Source organism: Zophobas morio, unplaced genomic scaffold (genome assembly GCF_036711695.1).
Source record: "Zophobas morio isolate AGI-343-1 ecotype UQ-CSIRO unplaced genomic scaffold, CSIRO_AGI_Zmor_V1 ptg000029l, whole genome shotgun sequence".
NCBI classification, from domain to species: Eukaryota; Metazoa; Arthropoda; class Insecta; order Coleoptera; family Tenebrionidae; genus Zophobas; species Zophobas morio.
In genome coordinates, this window is record NW_026972134.1 from 8,456,470 (window position 1) to 8,472,965 (window position 16,496).

At 32.5% G+C, this 16,496-nt stretch overlaps 1 protein-coding gene across 2 annotated transcripts; it reads left to right on the forward strand.

Annotated features, from left to right (window-relative positions):
• The first annotated feature begins 119 nt into the window (after positions 1–119).
• Positions 120–14,598, forward strand: LOC135137189 (uncharacterized). Of its 2 annotated transcripts, none has more exons than XM_064066776.1 (9): positions 120–182; positions 7,163–7,465; positions 9,229–9,501; positions 9,554–10,354; positions 10,409–10,858; positions 10,920–11,714; positions 11,768–11,959; positions 12,021–12,479; positions 12,540–14,598. In XM_064066776.1, exons 2-9 carry the CDS (start codon positions 7,165–7,167, stop codon positions 14,483–14,485), a joined length of 5,217 nt encoding a protein of 1,738 aa, XP_063922846.1. In that variant the 5' UTR covers positions 120–182; positions 7,163–7,164; the 3' UTR covers positions 14,486–14,598. The 2 variants fall into 2 exon arrangements, with proteins under 2 accessions (XP_063922846.1, XP_063922845.1); XM_064066775.1 differs by having other exon boundaries at positions 124–193.
• The last annotated feature ends 1,898 nt before the right edge of the window (positions 14,599–16,496 follow it).

The following is a 16,496-nucleotide window of genomic DNA, read 5'->3' on the forward strand; positions in this document are numbered from 1 at the left end:
TCTTTTAACTAAACTACTTAAACATTTTCGATTGTTACGAAATTTTTCTGGTATCTTAAGATATTAATATTTTTATCGCTTTATCTTGTTATCTACGAAAAGTTCTATTTCAATAAACAGTGCGTTACACCAGTAATAGAACTCATATTTGCGAAAAGTGTTCAATAAGTTATTAACCGAAGGCAAGTAATAGGTAAAACTATTGTTAAATACAAATAGAATTAAGATGGAATTTTTAGAAATAAATTTATTATTATTAACTTAAATTAATGTTGATATTTCGACTACTTTCAACGTTAATAGAGTGAAACTTTAGTGCGTCTCTGTTTTCTTCAAATAACACTCATAAAAGCTAAAAACGCCCAGTTTCTAACCCTAGTAATTATTGATCAAAAAAAAAAAACTTTTAATTGTATTTCTTCCTCCTTAAAATAAAAATTATTCGTGTAGCGTTAAAGTGAAGATTAAATAAATAGATAAATTTTGATTAAAGAGTTGCCATGTTTACGATAACCTTATAAACATTTTAAGGTTATCGTAAATTCGGAGTTAAAAAAAATTAAAACATAAAACATTAACTGGTTGATATGTACCTAAATATATACAAAGTCGCGCTTTTAATCTTTGTTATCGTGGTCTCTCTTCTCCTAGGTCCCACATGCAGTGGGAAAACAAAATGTGATAAACGTTTTTTCATTCAAGCATTAAACTTGTTATATACCGATTTTGAATATTTTGGTATTTTCATATAGATAATGGCAAACTACGAGTACACTGTCCAATTTGTTAGTTAAACCTATTCAAGGAAAATTGCATTTTATCACCGATTCAAAATTTGTAGTAATCGCTAACGTCTTCGATATATTTACAGAATGTAATATCTCTGTTACTAATAGACCTATTGTTATGAAATTTTGAAACCAACAGTTTATCTTCTTCTTTTTAGCATTTTGGAGAAATTTTTCACCACATATTTTTAAAAAGCAATGTCTCTATTATTGTTGGAAAGTTTGCAACGAAGTTTTCACCACTGTTTTCAGCTTACAGAACTCTATATGTTACCCGGGTAACAACGGCGTTTTTTTTGTCGGAAATGATACACATTGAAAAGGAACTTGTGTGGAAGAAGATCCTTCCACCGTATTTAATTTTTAACAAAAGAAATTGATAATGTTTTCCACGTAACGTATAAAGCTTTGTAGCCTGAAAACGGTGGTGAAAGCCGCGTTCTGAAATTTCCATAAATAATTGAGATATTTATTTTCAAAAATACGTGACGAACAATTTCATCAAAACTTAAAAAAAATAATGATGGTAAACTATTTTTAAAAAACTGCCATTGTGCTACATGAAGTAATTTGTGAACAATTTGTGTTTAAAACTTCATAGCAATAAGTCTGTTAAGAACGGAGATATTACATTCTGAAAATGTAATGAAAACCCCGCAAGTGAAAATGGTCGCCTTAAGACTTTTACCTTTTAGAATATGGATATCAAAATCAAGTTTAAAACCCCCATGTAATTCCTCGTTAAAAAAATGTTACAACTAATATTGTTCAATTTTATACGCTGTTTAAAACAGCCACACTACATTTCGGACAAGTGTGAATTATGTTGTGTAGTAGTTACAGTGGTAACATTGAGTTCATACTGCAAGTTTAAAGGATTCATAAAAGATTATAAACAAGGTAGGAAGACGTTTTATTTTATTATTTTCCCATATGCTGCGGATAATGGAAGATTTCAAGCTAAGATCGTAAGATCTAAAAAAAATACTGGAGGTACCCATCTTTTGTGTTTTTCACGAATTTGGAGAAAGTAATACCAGTGGAAGAACATGCTAAGGAAGTGGAAGTAGTCGAAAACAAACCTGAGAATGGAATATTTGGTATCATTTTCTCAAAATTTTATGTCAATTTTAATATGTGAAACTTTTCTAGCTATAAAACAATTGATTTGTAAAATGATAGTAAAACATCCACAGAAAGCTCATTTACCATAATTAATAAATACTGGCTTCAACTTTATCGAAAATACGTCGGTTACGTCGAGATAATATGTCTGAAAATCATTTTTTCTTGAAATATATCACCGGAAAATGCACTCGGAATGTGATGGACATTCATAAGATTGGAAGTGTAGGAAAATAAGTGGCATTGTACTTCAGTCTTCCCAACGTGAAAGAGTTCAGTGGCCACTGATTAAGAAGAACTTCGCAACAATGTTGGCGGATAGCGCTGGTGAGAGGAAGGATACATTGAAGAATCTGTGAAGAACCAAAACGATATTGCTATTAAGATTCTTGAGACTGAAACCTTCATTTAGTACAAACCAGTTTCCCAGTCATTGGAATATCCGAAAAGAATCAAATTCAGATTGAATGTATCCCAAACCACCTAAAAACCAACATTTATGCAACTCAACGCTGGCGCTGGTCCAAAAAGTCGTTCGGTCTATACCAATGAGTTCTCAAGACAGTTCAAGTGCCGGTAAAAGTGGATTTTTTCAAAATGATACAATATATACCTGTACTTTTAATTGTAATAAATAGTTATTAGATTCGCCTATACCTTGATGTAATTAGAGCTTAGTTTGGCAATAATAAAAACATGCAGTATTAATCCATTCACAGATTTTTTGATCTTCATATAATATTTTGTTTACATATACATATTTCGGCGGAGCATAAGTTGTATTTATATGGCGCTCAAAAATGCTGTCATAGTAATCAGACTTAAGCTCCACTATGAGCGTCAATTAAGTATATGACGTTTGAAAATAAAATAATTGCCACGTTTTTTCGAACTATTGTTTAAAGAAAACAGCTTGCAAAAAAAAATGGTTGAATGTTATTTCGACAGAACTTCCCTTGCCCTTAAAGTAAATTGGAACAAAATAAAGTAAAGCAGAGAAGAATTATTATTAAAATGTAACTTTGAATATTTTATTTATTTTTTTTAATGATGACACGTGTGAATTGAAATTAATACATGTGTCGATTGTTAAAGTACAGGTAAAGAAGCATCGTATGCATATATTTCTAGTGAGTTTTAACATGTAAACATTTTTTTATGACGTCTTCAATATTTTAGTAAGAATAATAATACCACTAATAAAACAGTAATCTCTCCCCTAAATCGGGAAATGGCATGCGCAATAAAACATGTCACCTCATTCATTAATCTATCATCTTGTAAAAGCAATTCTAAAAAATTGGTGGAAGGTTATTTCGACAGAACTTCCTTCAGTCCTGAAGTACAATAAAACATATCTGACTTTTTCGAAAAACTATAGATTTTGTGAATTTTATTTCTTACCCCTCTAAGTAAAAGTAAAAATAGGTATGTAATATTAAAGCAAATGTAAAGAAGTGTGCTATGTTTATGTCACAAATGAGTTTTTGCTTTACAAGTGATGTCATCAGTTCTGCTGGAGACATCAATACATATGTACTGTTACGACACCTTTTGTGCCGACCGACCTATGCGCTGGTGGAGATGGGGTATACAAAAAAGACGGTTAACTTACTTATTTCTAATGAAACAAGGAATACACTGGACGCGACACAGCGCCCTTCAAATCACAGATTAATTACCAAATTACACCTTAGCACCTTAGCTTAACATGTACACAGTGGGTCGCACACAGCGCCCTTTTTGATACGAATTACCACCATACAAGTTGCTTTCTCCCTCCTTTGTAGGTAAGTCCTGCGGGAGGATTCGTGGGGGGGAAAAATCTGGCACGGCGGTTCCTCTTGTTTTCGTGACGCCCCTTTGTCGGCTCAGTGGGACGAGTCGGGAGGTTTGGAGGCCTGAGGAATTCTTACGGTCTCCCCAATGGGGTTTTTCGTTCTTCTTCCCAAAAGAAACTAGTAACGCCACGTCGAAGAGGAAAAAGTTCTAGACAAAAAAAACAGAAAAGAAATCGAAAACTTGGCTGTCTGGTTCTCTCTTACACTCACTCGCACCCCCGGTAACTTTTCCGGGCTGTCGCTCCCCCAAAAGTTACAACCCCGTACTTTTTGCGTCCGCTGCCGACCGTTACTAGATTCTGTTTTAAACGCGATCTCGTCGGATGAGTTGCGGAAATTCCCGATTAGGCGACCAATCGCGCTTTCCCTGCTCAAAATGCCACTTGTTCACCGCAGTCTCTCACTTGCGCCTGACTCGCTGTTATCTAGGCAACCCCTTATTTTCGAACCGTAACAGTACATATAGTTTGATAAAAAAATTTAAGAAAAAAATTCAAACTGTATACCAATCGCTTATAAGCGCCCCTGTATATGGCGAGATCGTGGCATAGGGAGTAGAAGAGCACGAGGTGGAATACAAAAACACATGTGTGCGGATGCGTGAACTGTCGAGCGTTCGATTCCGCTTCATGTACCTTTATTTTTGATTTTTTACACAGTTGTTGCTGTTACCTATTACCTATATTCTTTTTTATGTTTATATAGGTTATCACAACTAAAATGCCGCAAAACCAAATTGTATAATCTTTCAAAGAAGCGGAACGTGTTGGAGCTGTACTTTAAGGGTACCCAGTCGTCGCCCGCAAAATCGGTTTCAGTGAGAAGAATTATTTTTTGTAACTATGCAACCCTAAGTACGCAGGTAGCGACCCAAGAGAGGAGAGATTATGGTCACTGTAGGGAGTCATTTTTTTTTAATTTTCCGATTTTCCAATTTTTCGATGTTTCGATTTTTCAATTATACGATTGTTCAATTTCTCGGTTTCGAAATTTTAGATTTTCCAATTTTATTTATTTTTTTATTTTTTCATGTTTAGACTATTTATTATTGCTAAAAATAAAAGTAAAAAATAACTACCAAAATTGTTACTAAAAATATGTAAAAATTAATAGAAAACAGAACACATTGCTGCTAAAACATAAAAGTAACTGTACTTGCCCAAAAAAATCTATTGCATGATTACTGTTCCACTAGTATTGCTAATTTAGGACGTTAGTATCAAACGCAATGAAAGTATTAATTCTTAGTTAAACAAAAAAATAGTTGAGTGTCAAAATCGAGTGAAACATGTGAGACGTGTGTAAACAAAAGCATCTAAATAATAACTAATTCCCGCAGAATTTCTGGAGGCTTATAGAGTCGACATTGGCCTGAGCGCGCTCCGGTCTGTGGATCATACAAGTTCTCGGATGACGATGTATGTAACAAGGCAGTTGAAATACCTAATATGTCACAGGGCAAAAAATATTTCTCAAAAAACTTTCAAACGTTGATGTCTCTTTAATCGAACAGAATTCAATTGGCGAACGCAATAATCCAGAATGGTGCTCGGAAAAATCCTTTAGACTAACCGAACGTTATTTTGGTAAAATTTGCAAAATGAGAGAACAAGTAACACGGCTAAATAAAACATTTTACATCCCTGCAAATCTAGTTCACCATGTACTCTCAAAAAATCTTTCCACAGCAAGGGCAACTGAAGCATTTTGCAGTAACATTAAACTGACAATAAGACAATGCGGTTTGTACATTTTTAGCGGCATCGCCAGGCGGCTTAATAAACAAAAACGCTATCGTAGAAATATATAAAATGTACAATTTAAATAATGCTTAATTCAACGAGATGATAAATTTTGGGAAAATAATATGATAGAGCCCTAGAAAATTTTTATTTATATGCCTTACTTCCGGAGAGAGTAGATTCTCGTCATTAAACAAGTCAACCCAGTAGACAAATTGTAAAGAAAGAATTGTACAATTAAAATTTTTTATTTGCATTCGCGTCATGTGTAGTTCATATAAATCTTTTGCCCTTCTAGTATAAAGACACACAGGAATAAATAGTAATATTCGAATAGGTTTACTGGAGATATCACGTAAAAAAAGTGCCTATAATACTCTACCTCATAGGTGGTGCGGAAAAGAGTATCAAAAAATTAAATTTAAATAAATGTGATTGTTCAGGTAAATAAGTGGTTAGTGAAGTGATGAGAATCTAAAAATTGTCAGTTTTGTGTATTGATTAATATATAAAATGACAGATTAATAAAAAATATTTGAATAATTCTTTCAAAGAAAATATTTCAGTAGAATATATAAAATTATAAAAATTTGCATACTTTTAAATCAAATTATGTCAGCCATGAAAGAATTCGACTTGTAAAAGAGTTTCAACAATGTTGGTCAGCTAAGAGTATTTATGAGTTTTATGACCTAAAGTATCTGAACTGATTACCTGAAAGGGTCGGTCGGCAAGGTGCCCTGCTGTGTAAAACTCAGCCATTTATTGAAACGGAAAACTTTGTAAATAGGGTTGCCTAGTTTCACTTTATTTTCATTAGTCAGTATTTTTTTAAAAAGCAAATATTTTGATAAATATAAATTTTAAACAAAAATGATCGAATCTTCCCTATAGAGCTCAATGTTGTCTTTGCACTGATATAAAAGTTGAAGCGAAAAATGCTCTCTCCTCGTCTAAAAATGCAAATTCCTTCGAAGAATGAACGATTAATTAAACACTAAACAATCACTTATTTTAAAAAATATTGTGTCTTCCCCAGAGATTTAGACATAATCTATCAATTGAAATGTCGATCTATTTTTCAAAGTTGAAATTACGCCCGTAAAATGAAAATCTATTTAGCTCATTTTTCGGTCTGCTACTGGGCACCTTTAAAGCTGTGCGGTCGAAATTTATTCATCCCCACTACCCGTCTGCAGTGCGCCCGGTGTAAACTTGCCCAACTCGCTTTTCGATATTACATTATTTTTGATAATTTACTTTTTCAGTCCCCATAAATAATGTATTTATTGCTTGAAAAAAAAGTATTCAAACCTTTTTTTGAAACATCCTTACGTAGTGGAGAAAAATGAAATAATATTTGAATTCATCTCTTAAAAATACGTAAGAATCAGCTTTTAAATTGAAAACAATTTTTCAAAAGGTAAAAAATGCAGGCCTGCGTTATTGGTGGCCAACTGTAGAACTGTATTGCTTCCACATAACCTTAGAAAATGTGTTTTACTATATGTATATATATACCCATTATGGCATCACAGTATAAGAGATTAAGAAATTCATGCGTGAGTGATTTGGTTTTAGGAACTTATTTTTTTTTTAACTAACTGTATGACTTTATTTTAGTAAACTTAATAACCTATATTTGTTTTACATTTTAAAATTACAGTTATGGGTATCATTTGGAGTTCTTTTTCTGAATGTTTTGAAGCAATATTTTCTCGTGAAGACACTACAAATTACAATGCTCATACTATAGAAAATAATCTAAACCAACTTATCAGTAAATTGCAAAAAGAGGAAGACGTTCACCAGATTGTAAAAAAATATATTTTGAATGTATTACACATTTATGGAATCAAGAGTGAAAAATTAAAGCGACAAGAAAAAGATCGGATCCGACCATTACTCAACTCAGCATATGAGGGACTTGCACATTTGGAGGTAAAAAATATCAAACTGCGGCAAACAGGTAGGTAAAAAAACAACCTATTAAGAATATTATATATAAGTCATAAGTGCATACGTGTTTGAACACGTTTAGTTTTTAATTTTGTGTGGTAGATAGTTTTTTTGATAAAAATGCATTTTTGGATACGGATTTTGGATACATCTGTACTAAAATTATATCGGCTGATTAATACTGATTGTAAGCGAGTCATCCTTGACTTCTGTTTCTATTCTGGATATCAATTAATTTCAACTTAATATCAGGTTGAAAAAATCGATTCTATACGGTCCCATTTCTGTAAATGTGTAGAACAACGAAATAACACGTGATGTTTGAATTTTTTTATTAAGATGTTGCAATAAATCTTAAAAATGTAGTAAATTTTATTACGAACACATTTGACTTCGTCGTCTAAGTGCATGAATAGTACCTAATTTGTAGCATATACCTAAGAATTTTGCCTTGATTTCGTTAACTTTTGAAGTAGCTCTTAGATTTAATTGGTAAACGTTTCAGCGGGGAAATGGTAAATAGCTGCTTTGAGATTATTTTAAAAGTGATTAAAATATAGAAAAATTGGACATATACACTATCTCAAACAAAGTTGCCCTGTTATAGGCGTCGTCTAGTTCCTGTCCAAACTTTAACTTTCTCTCCATACAAAAGTGCTTCTCGGTAAACACGTAAATTTTCGGTTTTCTAAATGCACGTTATTTTAAAATTAACAAATCCACTTACTATAAAACTATGCTTCGTGATTAAAAATGTTTTTTCCAATAATATTCGTATAATAATAATACTAAAAATAATAATATTAATACTAAAAAGAATAATAATAATAATTCCTTTTCGAATGTTTTAAAAAATCATTGATAACATACAGCCTCTAGGAAAAAATTGATTTTCTAAATATTCGATTTCTAAAGAATGATTTACACAACGTCTCAGGACATTGGAGAAATATGCATAGTTCTCGACATATTATTAAGAAATTTGTCACGATGTTCATTCTAAGTATTCAGAACAAAAAAGTGCCAAACACCTTCCACTTTCCAACAGTAGTGTAACGAAGGTTCTTAGAAGGAACTGATTTTTACATTTTACACTTGGATCATAAACGACAAAGGAAAAGCAAAAATGTGAGAATATGAAATTAAGTTGAAATCAGTGTCATTCATAAAGTTGAATTGATAACAAAAATTAATCGTCAAGGTTGCAGTAGATTTTTATGTGTAAGCATTAATACATTAAGAAAAATACCGACTGATTATTAATGTTCGTGATTTTTTTGTCAGGTTGACAACCTATTTAAAATTGTAGAATTGATGGGATACCTAATTATTAAAGTGACACTTGTAACAGCTACCATCGTCTCAAACAATCACTATAATACATTTGTTAGACGTGCTCACGCCAAAACTGTCAACTGTGAACAGACATACTAGCATGGATCCCAATAATTCAGAATTGCCAACACAAAAATTTGCTTCAATCATTAATTAAACTTCATTTATTTAAACTTCTAACCATAATGTTCGATTAATAAAAAATTCCGTTGTTTTTTGGTGATGATGATCCATAGCATTTAAGATAAGGTCATATGTCTACACTGTTATGGATGACTCGACTACAATCCATACTGTTCACTCTATACATTCCGACATAATTGGTGTAATGTGAAAAATTCCAGTTTGTAACTTAGATTTATGATCAAATATTTACTTCCAAAGCTGCTAATTGTTTAGATTTTGTTATTCGGAAAATAAAGCTGATATATTTTACAGCAGGTAAAAAGATTCGAACAACTATAGAAGATTTATTTAAAATCGAGGATGAAGTGAAAAGTAATAAAATAAACAAAAGTGAATTTGAAAATAAATTGCAAATGGTAATAGCATCCATTCAGAAACTTGATACTAATTCAAGAGTCACAATAGAAGAAAACGCAGAAAAAAATATCGCTTTTTTGATTTTGCAATTATATATCTATAGTACATCGGCGGACGGGAACATTGCTGGAAAAGAAGAAAATAGTACGACAACATGCACAAAACAATGTTCGAAAGGTAACCATTAGAACAAAAACAAATTTTGATTATATTTTTGTAGGTAACTTAAATGCCCAAACAAGTAGCCGAAACAGGACCAACAAGAAAACAAAAATACAAAGGGCAGATGTAAATCAAAACTGTGGCAGTCAAACTTCAGTTTCGGAATGGCAGTCTTTAAAACAGGGTACCGAAGAGAATTTAAATGAGAAAAGTAAACCTTCGCAAAACAGCATAATTGGGACATCGACTACAAATCTCTCAATGCAGCAACAGACAGAAAAGTATTGGGGAAACATGAACGCAAAAAAAGATTTTATGGGAGAACACCACGCAAACAAACCTTTTCCGGGTTTTAGTCAAGAATCTGGTTATTATGGAAAAAAAAGCAACACCAGTTCACTGGAAAACAATACAAAAAATATACCAGAAGAAGAAGCAAAAAACAACACCCAAAATGGTGTGTTGGATGCTAATAGAATAAACGACTATTTAGTCTCACTAGGGTACATAGAAGTTGAGATTTACGATGTTATTCAATCACAGACTGACCACACCATAAAGATAGCAAATCTAGAATCTCTGAAAAAAAAAGTTCGTGGTTTCAGTAGCACTAATGTTGAGGTTCGCGTTCAAAAAGAAGAGCTTTTTAAAAACATTGACAGCAAAGTTCATTTGATAAGGCAGAGCATTGAGAAACGTGAAGAAACAAAATCTAATAATACAGAAGCTAATACAAGCAACTTTTATCAGAAAGATACAGTGAAGAAAGAACCGAGGCGATTTGACTATAACAATTCACAACAAGTGCCTACTTTGGGTGGTCCAGTAGAGCAATTACAAACAACTTTTGCACACACAAGTAAATTTTAATCAGTTCTAGTGGTTATCTTTTAAATACCTCTATATTTCGTAGATGATTTTGACCAAGCCAGAAAAAAGTATAACAACGCAGAAATTTGGTCACCACAAAACCTACAGGACCACGGAAACCGAAGAAATTTGACGCATAAGCTTTCAACTCAAGAAACTAAAAGTGATTTTGGTCGCTTTGAGGAGCAACAATCTACAGATAAATTAGCAAAATTTAATATTGAAAACGAAAAAATGAACAATTCCGCATGTACCAGTTTAGGAACGGTACCAAAACAAAAGCAAATGAATGAAATAGCCAATGCTGATGGAGAAGTTGAATCAAAATCTATGTTCACAGAAATGTCAGAAAATAAGAAGTTATTTAAGGATAAATCTGACATCTCACCGATGTGCCAAACAGAAATAAATAATGTTAAAAAGAGGGAAGCAGAGGAAACTTTTTCAATACGCGAGGATGTAGAAAAAAAACTACAAAATTCTGATATCAAACGTAATTGTCTAAAATATTCACTTTAAACTTTGTCAATTTTTAACTAGTTTTTGTTCTTCAGGTTCAGCAGAACTAATCCCGTCTCCAATTCAGAACGATGACTCACATCCTGAAGATAGATTTGAAAATTGTACACATATTCTTGACAAAGCACTAAACACTTTAAACAATCTTGCAGAACTTGAACAAAATTTGGAACCTGTTAATAAACAAGACATGTCTGAATTGAAAAAAAATATGTACTGTTTAACGGGCAATCGTCCAGAAGTGGCTTACAACACAGAACCACACCTAAGAAATAAACAAAACGATTTTGAATTTATAAATGCAGAACAAATGTATACAGCCCCCACATTTGAACAAGAAATTGTTATAAACAATTTCAGTGAAAATAATACAATTGAACATGAACCGTGGCGACTAGAATGTAAAAATTCAAAACAATCATCTTCCTTCTTGCTTAGTCAAAAAGAACAGTTAGACCCAGCATCTTATGATAACTCAGAAATTCATGTAAATAAGAGCAATAACGCAACAGTTCAGTCTCCACAAATGTTGCAAAAACACGAAAACCAAAGGAATATAACGGGACCTCTTTTAAGAGAAAAACTAGAAGATAATTTTGAAGCGCAGCAATCTACTAACAAAACAGAAATATTTAACGCTGAAGGTGAAAAATTCAACTATCCGTTAGAAATGAATTACGCACAAACACAAATCAAGGAAGAAGCCAGGGATGCTACAAATTTTGAACTGCACTCTACTATAACGACGAGCACATTAGGGACGGAAATAATTAAGGATGAATCTGACCATATCTCACCAACTTTTTCAGAACATATCTCAAGCAGCAAAAGTACGTACTTAACTAATCAGTTATTTAATTATTGTTAATTTTTTTTTCTTTAGTTTCTGATGAACCGATTCTGTCGGAAATGTCAACTGAAAATTCGCAAACTGAAGAAACAGTCGAAAATTATCAAAATAATGTCCACGAGGTGGCAGAAGACTTAAACAAATTTATAACTAATTTAGACCAACCACTTTCTATTTTGCAAAGCCAAAAGGAACAATTGCGATTACCACCTACTGCACAAGAAAGTATTTTTTTTTAAAATATCTAAGTACTTAGTTAATTTTTAAATGTGCACATATTTTGTAGACGATTTCCAACAATTAGGTGAAACCTATAGAAATTTTGAAGCTGACGAAACAAAGATCAACAACGTGGCAATTCAGTCACAAGACCACGGTAACAAAAATTATGTAAAGACCAAATTTTCAACTGAGGAAACAAGAGATGCTTGTCTCCCCTATCAAACGCAGCAATCTGCAGACGAATTAATACCATCTAAAGGTGAAGATGAAATACCAGACAGTTGTGGTACTAACTACTCGGAAGTTCAACAAGAACAAATCCAGGTTAACGCTGTTGTAAATCTTGAACTACCTAATATTATGGACACAGAAACGCCAGCTAAGAAGGTATCTAGAAGTAAATGTGACCACAGTTCACCAGCTTGTCCAATAGAAGCAAAACGTATTAAAACGTGTGAAACATATGAAAATTTGTCATTAAGTGAAGACGTGATAAATGAGCAACAAGACCTTGTTATCAACCGTAAGTCTCTAAATTAGTTAATCTAAATCTTATCCATTTTTCACCAACTTTTTTCTTCAGATTCTAAGGAGCTAATTATGCAGAAACAAGACTTACAAATTATTATCGACAATGTAACAGATGAGCTGAACAAATGTGCAGCTAGAATAGAAAATTTACAACCTGTTAACGAAAAAATTTTGTTAGAATTGGAAGAAAATATAAGCGATTTGATTGACTGTCGTCTTGAAAGTATCTCTGAGGAATATCCAGAAATTATTCAACAAAAACAATTGATTAACAACAAAGGACTGGATCTAAAATGTAAACTAAACAAATTTAAAGATGGGAGAATAATATACAATAATCAAATGTGTTTATTAAAGGAGTGCGAAACTGAAATTATGCAAATTGCGCACTTGCGGGATAACTTTATAGTAAAAAAAGGAAAACTGGACGATGTTAGGAAAAACATCTATCGAATCGATAGCAATTCTCCTGAAGTAAACAATAAAAAAACAGTGATTTTAAACAAATTAGAAGGACTTATTTTACTGGAATCAACAGATTATCTAAGACAGTGCTCTGAATCGATTAACACTGAAATGTTAAATGCAGAACAATTTCCATTTCCAAAGAGAACTGACAACTTTCAGTCCAGGAGTAAAAAAATTCAAGCGTTAAAATATAATCTCGGCGAGCTTCCAAAAGAATATCAGCATATTCGAGCAAATGTTGAACTTCTGGAGAAAGATATAGATAAAGCTGTGGTTATTTTAGAGGACACGGCTAGCTACAATGAAAATGTGTTTCTTAGACTGGAATTTTTAGAGAAAACAAAACAGGCCATTACTGAAATTCAGAATGCAGAAAATATTGAACTAACGGATAAATTAGAACAATTAGACCCCCATCTTCAAGAAATGGATTTTCGTGATGAAGATAATCACCAAAAAATACAATTAAAGAAGAGAGAAATTCGTCACTTAATGGATAGTTTTCAAACAACCGTTTTTGAAAATCATGAGAACTGCCTAGAAGTTAAAAATAAATTGAAAGAATATGAAACCGAAATATTGGATTCGAATTCTTTCACGTCTCACGAAGAATATCGAAGCAGAATAAACGACATTTCACAGATGGGCCAGACATTTAAGGATCATTTCAACATAAATCATAATCCAATTGTACTTGCATTTTCAAGAAGGTGTAACATAATAGTGGAGCTTTTAGGAAAAAAATTCATACAAGATGAGAACATTCGTACGTCTCACGAATGTTTGAAAGAAATTGGAAATAGAATTATTGCTAACAAAAACGTGGCTGCTGCAATGCAAAAACAGTATTTGGATGATGACGCACTCATACTTTGTTCAATAAAGAAATCTTTACATAACCGTGAAATCACAAATATTGTAAAAGATTTGGAAAGTAAAATCAAAGTAGAAAAGTTTAAACTTGAATTAATCGACAAGAGAATTGCTTTAAATAATCTTAAGAAAGACGTTATACAACTATCTTTGCCTGTGGTTTGTACTAAATTTAAGACACATATGGATCAGTTGCTTTCTTGGAAACAATATGTCGATGCAATGCCTCAGGGAGACTCAGAATTAGATTCCCAAAAGCAAGAATTTTTACAAGAACTTAGTATTTGTTTGGGACATTTGGATGACTACGTGGCAAAATTACTAACCAGCAAGAAGCAGTCTGAAAAAATTTTAGAATTGGAGAGTTATTTTGATTTCAAGTTGGATTCTTCCAAGGTTTCAAGAAATAGTTTGGAGTTTATTCAAGAAATCAAGGAAAGGGCGCGGTCTTTTGACGAAAGTGTTAAATACTACCTAGGTTCAAAATATTCCATTGATTATTACATTATTCACGAAAATTTGCTGCGATTGCTACAAGAACTTCACAAAGTGGTTTGCAACGACGATGATGAGCAATTGCTCGACGAACTTATAGATACTATGGATTATGTAAAGAGGTTAATTCGGTTGCTGGATTCTAATGCCACCGATAAGTGAACAACTTAAATTAACGAGGAGGTTAGGTATTAAAGAGATTGCTATATTAATTATAATTCTATAAATATGTATCGCCTAACTAATTTTTCTTTGTTAATAAACATGTAGGTACATTTGATTTTTTACTTATTAAGCCATTTGATATAAACCTAGGATTCCAGTAACTACATTGAAATCTTTGCTTATGACTTCTATTTAGTTAGGTACTTGTTCTTGTTAACTTTTAACACCTCTAATAAATGTTAGGTTATCTGGGTAACAGATAAAGTTATCTTGTCAGGTCTGGCATTAAGTTGTTAACTGATAACAGTTTTTAATTTTCTGGTGGAGAGATGTAGATCAAATAAGTCGAAGTTAAAATAGATTTGTCCAAATACTTAGGTATAAATGTTATTATCGTTAAAAGTTTCCGCTTGAATTGTAATACCGCCACCAAATAAAATTTCCGACTTATAAAACACGACCCAACCGAGGGCGTTTGGCTATTACTCCTATAATATACCCAGGCTTATTATACCGGGTGTCTGGAAAATGGCGGATTAACTCTCCGCTACGATCTTAACAATCAACTGGTGAGTCTGGGAAAAATAGTAAAGACAAGTTCTTCTCACATTTTGGTAGAGTTATAATGGTTTTAAAATTGGTTCTTTTGCTACGCTTAACAACTAAACAACTCATTCTTTATGACAATAACTAGTAATAAAACTTTTAGTAAATATTTTTCTCGCCCATGACCATGTTTAATTACCATTTCATTTAGAATGCACAAAGATATGGCTGTGTTGTTGTTGTAATAATTTGATAAAATTCCATTTGACAACAGTGGCGTAACTACCGGTGTTCGATGTGTTCACCAGAACACGGGCTCGCTGCTTCAAGGGGCCCGGTCCGGTCACACGAACATTTTTTTTTTGTTAGATTTTTTATATTATTGCCCAAATTACATCCCGAAATAAAAAATTCGAAAATGTGCGGTAATTCCAGGATCGACCGTTCGTTGCTATTTACGAATTTTTTGCTGCAAAGGGCTGGACTTTTTTCGGCATCTCAATTCTCAATATCATAAACTCAATAAACTCGGGTTTTAGCGACCGCAGGATCTGTTTCTAATAAACCTGTCGCAGTGTCGCAACCCCATTGTGGCAAATCTAACAACCCATGTTGTAAATTACCAATCTTTATCCGACAAAAGTATGACTAATTTATGATGCAAGACAACAAAATACTTAAATTTTGTCCTCAGATCTACAGTGAAACTTCATACTGTAATAAGACATGAAAAAAAAAATCAGTTTCATTTGTGTTTTATGAAAACTTTCGTATTTTCGAAACTATTTTAATTCTGTACTTGTGGTGCTTTTTTGGAATAATAAAATATATCTGATGTATATTACAACTAATTTTTTAAGTAGAAAAAAAACTGGACTGGGAAATTTTTACAGAATGACCTACCTGCACTAGTTTCACTGAAATTATCACAGCATGTCTCACTTTTCTTACAATGCCTCTTTCGGTGGCTTCAGCGGAAAGATCTTTTTCGAAATTAAAAATGACTAAAAATTTTTTAAGAAACACAATGGGCCAATTCAGATTATTTTCACTGAATCTCTTAATTGGAAATCAAATTGCCAGAAGCTTAGATGTGTCAAATTTTGTATCAACCTGTGCCCATTTTAAAGCAAGAAGAAAACAATTTTGAGATTAAAGAAAATGGGCATTTTTATCTATACTTCTATACTTACTTATATTATTGTTGAAGAGTTGAAGAGTTTGTTTGGTTGAACGCGCTAATCTCAGAAACTACTCGTTCGAATTCAAAAAATCTTTTTGTGTTGGATAGTCCATTTATCGAAGAAGGTTATATGCTCTATAACATCACGTTACGATTAATAAGAACGAAGCAGCAATGAAAAATATGGGAAAAACGGGTAAATTGCTTTATTTTCTTCACAACACCACATCCATAGAAATTTATCATACGTGTTATGTCTATTAAAATATCTATGAAAGT

Excerpts from the sequence above, each read along its gene's own strand:
- LOC135137189 (XM_064066776.1), top strand. The coding sequence starts at position 7,165 with ATGGGTATCATTTGGAGTTCTTTTTCTGAATGTTTTGAAGCAATATTT. Across the intron at positions 7,466-9,228 it reads TATCAAACTGCGGCAAACAG|CAGGTAAAAAGATTCGAACA; the intron begins GTAGGTAAAAAA and ends TATATTTTACAG. Across the intron at positions 12,480-12,539 it reads ACAAGACCTTGTTATCAACC|ATTCTAAGGAGCTAATTATG; the intron begins GTAAGTCTCTAA and ends TTTTTTCTTCAG.